Source organism: Ipomoea triloba, chromosome 3 (assembly GCF_003576645.1).
Source record: "Ipomoea triloba cultivar NCNSP0323 chromosome 3, ASM357664v1".
NCBI classification, from domain to species: Eukaryota; Viridiplantae; Streptophyta; class Magnoliopsida; order Solanales; family Convolvulaceae; genus Ipomoea; species Ipomoea triloba.
Window position 1 is genome coordinate 8,521,976 of NC_044918.1, and position 5,249 is coordinate 8,527,224.

Here is a 5,249-nt window from a genome sequence, read left to right on the forward strand (position 1 = left end):
TATATATATATATATATATATATATATATATATATATATATATATATATATATATATATTTGTAAACATGTTCGCGAACATTATTAAACGAACACTAAACGAGCTTATTCGCGAACACTACTAAACGAACACAAACGAGCTTGTTCACGAACACTACTAAACAAACACAAACGAGCTTGTTCGCGAACACTTAACAAACGAGCTTATCACTGTTCAAACTTTGTTCGTTTATTAACCGAGCTCTAAATTTTGTTTGTTAATGTTTGTTTACCTTAATAAACAAACATAAACGAACGCTTACCAAGCTCGACGTTTGTCGAAAGCTCTAATAGCCCTAAATCAAGGTAGTCAAGGGAGTTGGCGGTCCGCAAAATTGATGATTTTGTGATATGGGGATTTTTGAGAGATCTTTTAAGTTGATTTGTTTTGGGCAAAATGTTGTTTGGTCGCGTAAAGGCCGCTTAAGCACGAAATCTCATCGGGCGAGGGCTGCTTAGTGCCTAATCTTTGTCCTGCTCTCTCGCTCTCACGCACACATGTAAAAACATATATTTACATTTATAATTATATTTATAGTTATAATGGGGTGGGGTAGGAGGCAACTGTCCCTATCTAAATCTGATCCTGAATATACATTTTATGAAAATTATACAGTACTATTTACATTATTATTAAATAATTCTAAAAAAAATTTCTATATCCTTCAAATATGATAATTAAAATTTACCACTTAAAAAAGGATTGTGAAATATATTTTGAACTAATTTTTTAAAATTATTTTTATTTGATAATATGGTTATTAGTATGGAGTATACGTAAATTAACAATAATTTGGTTCATAGAGGAGGAATGAAATTGAAATTCTATGTAAAAAAAAATTACTAGATAGATTGATTCTATTATTTGGTTGATGAAAAAAAATTATTGCGAATATTGATTCCATTATTTGGTTAAGATTGTAATGGTAAAGAATAATGAATATAAACATTAATATGCCCTACACAATAATAATGACAATAAAAAATTAAAAATTATAATGATTTATAAATTAAAATATTATAATTTATAAATTGCAATATCATAAATTAAAATATTATACATATTTTGGTCAAAAAATAATTTAAAAAGTTTGAGGGCAAAATTATCCGGCTGTATGTGTCGAAACTCTAGATGAGACCCCATTCTATAACTCATAGAAGTTGTATTTGAAGACCCCATAATCCTTTATGTCAACTATTATGTAATGTGATACATTTTCGTTATCATTCTAAATGAATGGTCACATGATCGCACCCCGGTAGTGGGGACATTAATTCTTGAGTGAAAAAATATAGAACAAATATTAAGGAGTATATTGTAAAGAATCATTAGTATTTAAAAAAAAAAAAATCATTTGACAGTTTATTTCAATTCTTATATGAATAAAATACTCGTATTTGAATAACCGCAGATGGAATTATAATTTTTTGGTACAAAGAAGAGTTCAGGCTCCTAAGAAATTATAAATCAGAACCCCCCTCACGTTTCTGAACATAGCAGCAGATGCATTATAAATGATACTGTTTCTGAAGATCAACACATTGCTTGGTGGACAGCAATTTGTTCCTTTTAACATATACCAAGCCACAGCAAGATTCCACAACTACAGTCCATTACTCCAATAGATATCAGAAGCACAGTTAAGTCTGTTATTCACACAGCAACACTTCCTGGTTAGAAATCGCTGCTGACGAGTTTCACTATTTTCAAATGCATCTGTTTCAAGAACATGTAATCCTCGGACCTCGGGTTCTAATTACTCTCAGATAGTGCCAGGACTCAATCAGAAAATCACCAAGGCAAAGATTCATTACCATTCTCAAGTATTGAAGCTACAGTACCCCTATCCCATTCCTTAATTCTGCAGTAAATTAGATTTTCCAGAATGGTTTAAAAGGATTACTGAGCATCAGCTACCACATAGTAGGCAGTAGAAGAGAATTATATGAAAACCTAAATATGACAGATGCAATTTTAAGCAAAGCAAGAAAATGGAAAACCACCCTGATTTGGCCTTGAGTTTCAATGTAAAACTTCAAAACCATGCTAAGTTTGTAGGGAATCAATCAATGACAACAATCATCTTGCCTATATATATATATATATGTTTGGAAAAATGACATTTGATCCTAGATATAGACTTTCTGTATTCTTGAAAGGTTGGGTTTTATTCCTTTTGTTAATATCCCATCCCATTATATTAGAATGGAAAACTGATAAAAATGTTTAAATGGCATGGGTAAATATGAAATTTTGATTTCATATCAGTTCAATTATATGAGAAGGATGTTCCTAGTATTTAAGTGTTCTAACTTGGAACACTAGGAGTGGGAGAAGAGGTAAAAATCAAGTTTTCATGTTTACTCGTCCAATATAAACTTTTGTATTGATTTTAATCCAAATTTAACATAATGCACTTAACGAACCAGGGTCGTTAATAACTGAGGGACTAAGTTTATACCCAGATATAACTTGGGGTTGGGGATCAAATGTGTCATTTTCCCTATGGTTTTTATTATGTGCCCAAAACATGCATACTCACAACTAAACCTTCCATTCTGCACCAAATAGAAACATGTATAACACGCCAATTTATTAGTCCATGCTAATGCGCTAATAGCACATAAAGAACACAACATACAGGGGAAAGCAAAAGCATAACAGCTCTTAAATGGCACCAGCCAGATTTAGCAAAAAGTATGTATCATTCTGATGGAAATACATTGCAGTGTAAATCTACAAAAGATGCATTCAACAATGAGAAAGTAGCATACATCAAAACTGAATACTGTCTTTAATCACGAGTTTGCATCAAGATTAAACAATGAATACCTCATATTCGGGTACACGTTGAATCGAAATCATCTGGAGCAACTCTAGCAATCCAATTATTAAGAGTCTTCTTGATATCCACATGATTAACATAAGCCAATTCATACATACTACACAAGTTCACCACCACAGTCTCGTTCAATGCCACGGTGGGAACCCGCTCCAAGGCATTCTCCAACACTTTGATAGCATCAGACAAGTCCCTCAAATACATCAAACACAATGCCTTGTTGTTGAATGCCACGATATCCATCCCATCCCTCTCTATGCACTCCTCGTACTCCCTCACAGCAGAAACATAGTCTTTTCCTAGAATATAAATCAATGCCTTGTTCCTGCTGACTAAATTCTTCAACCTCACATCATCCTGATTCTCAATTATATCTTCTACAACTTTGAAAGTTGTTTTTGCTCCTTCCAAATCTCCATACTGCATCTGAACATATCCCAGTTTTGACACCAGAAAGGGATCATTCCCACATTCTCGTTTTCCAATCACTTCATTCAGCAAATCCGAACACACCTTGAACTCCTTCTGACTCAAATGGTAACTGATTATAGTATTTATCACAAAAATTTCGCGTTTTCTCCACAAATCTTCTGAAACTTTTGACCTAGACTGCAAATCGTTCAGTTTCTTGGAACGAATGAAATCGAGGAGGGTGTAAAGGCGATCGAGAGCTTGCTGGCGCTGACCTAGGGTGGAGGGGAGATGAGCGTGGAGCCAACGGAGGGCGAAGGGGACCATGGAGCCCCTGGAGTTGGGGTAATGATTAGGGTAAGTTTCGTATAGGTATTGGGAGGTCTCGAAGTCGTCGCCTTCAAGCACGGTGTTGAGCTCGTTGCCGGCGTCGGAGAAGCGGCGGAGCTTAGTGAGAGCAAGGACATTGTAAGTGAGGTAGATGAGGTGCTCATGGGGCTTTGTGAGGAGGGAAAGCGAGCGAGCGCGGCCAATCTTGTCGAGGATCGATCGCCACGCTCCTCGGCAAGCCAGATCCTGCAGGGCGCCGAGCTCGTGGCAGTGATCGTTCAGCGAGCCGTATGGATTGTTTAAGGGATCATCAATGGCAGTGGCAGTGGCAGTGGCGGCGCCGGAGTCTGCGTCAGCAGTGGCGGTGGGAGCTGTGTTGATTGGAGCTTGATCTGGATCTGAGGTCACCGTAGCGTCGTCCATGGCGGATGCCGGAGATTGCTAACGTGAGCCGAGCTTTGATATTAGTCTTTTGGTTTTTTATGTGGAGTGGGATAGAATGTTCTGAATGAAATGGAATTGTTTCAGGCTCCCAAGCCCAGGCCCAATACATTTATTTGGGCTTCGTATGTAATTTGCCCATTTTTCTTCGCACTTTGACATGTCACCTTTTCATGGATTATGACTAAGAGCATCCTTATAAATGGAGTTTTTTCGCGGTAATTGAGGAGTTTTTGTAAGTGTGATTAGGAAAGAGAAAATGGGGAAGAAAAAAAAAACAAACAAATTATATTTTTTTAAAAAATTTAAAAAAAAAATGGATGGTCAGTCTGCGTCAGACGCGGCTGACGCGCCCGCTAGGCGCATTAGTTGCGCCTGACGCGCTGACACGAGAAGGCTTTGGAGAATGCAAAGTAGAAAGTTACTGTACCAATATTGGGTTCTTGCAGAGTGATCTCATTTCCTTCTCTCTCCCTTTCTCTCCCTTCCACCTCAACAAACACTATTCCAAGAACTCCCCATTATCTATTGATGTAGATGCTCTAATAACGAAAGATTCCGAAGGGGATTAACCATGGATAACATCTGCCAGCCGAAGAGGTATAGAAGACAGAAACCACGTCTTTAGATTACAGAAGTCTGGGACAAACTGATCTTTAGAGAGGAAAATCAAAGACAAGCCCACCTATCTTTCGACTCCTCGTTATCGGCCAACATTCATGGAAAAGTAGGTGATAAAACGGACATCAACCGAAAAAATACTTTTGTTATTGTTATATGGTGGTTGTGGAAGTGGAGGAATGCCACGACTTTTCAAGGCAATGTGTGGAATATCTAGTTGAAATGGACTGGATTGAGACACAAAGGTAAGACACTATAAGAATTTTTGCTAGAGCTAATAAACCGGGGGGACCCCATGGTAAGTTCGAGCACAAAAAAAACTTAAGTGGCAACCCATGACCAATGCAAACTTCATTCTGAACGTGGACAGCAGCTATAGAGAGAGAGAGACAACGTTGCGGGCGGAGGAGCTGTTCTCAGAGACAAACACGGTAATTGGATTGAGGGATGCGCACGGAAGTTTCGGACTGCGACGCCCTTAGAAGCAGAGTGGAAGGCCTTGACGATGGCCGACAGGGCTATCGCCTAAACGGGCTAGCCCGATAAAAAGCATTAGCCCGATGAA

At 37.8% G+C, this 5,249-nt stretch overlaps 1 protein-coding gene across 2 annotated transcripts; it reads right to left on the reverse strand.

Annotated features, from left to right (window-relative positions):
• Window positions 1-1,418: 1,418 nt before the first annotated feature.
• On the reverse strand, window positions 1,419-4,114 carry LOC116013995 (trafficking protein particle complex subunit 12). 2 transcript variants are annotated; one of them, XM_031253974.1, is made up of 2 exons: window positions 2,872-4,114; window positions 1,419-1,685 (listed from the first exon to the last, which is right to left on the reverse strand). In XM_031253974.1, the coding sequence occupies exon 1, from the start codon at window positions 4,043-4,045 to the stop codon at window positions 2,873-2,875; it is 1,173 nt and encodes a 390-aa protein (XP_031109834.1). In that variant the 5' UTR covers window positions 4,046-4,114; the 3' UTR covers window positions 1,419-1,685; window position 2,872. The 2 variants fall into 2 exon arrangements, with proteins under 2 accessions (XP_031109834.1, XP_031109833.1); XM_031253973.1 differs by having other exon boundaries at window positions 1,419-1,900; window positions 2,872-4,113.
• Window positions 4,115-5,249: the final 1,135 nt, after the last annotated feature.

Coding starts and splice junctions, on each gene's coding strand:
- LOC116013995 (XM_031253974.1), bottom strand. CDS start 4,045: ATGGACGACGCTACGGTGACCTCAGATCCAGATCAAGCTCCAATCAAC.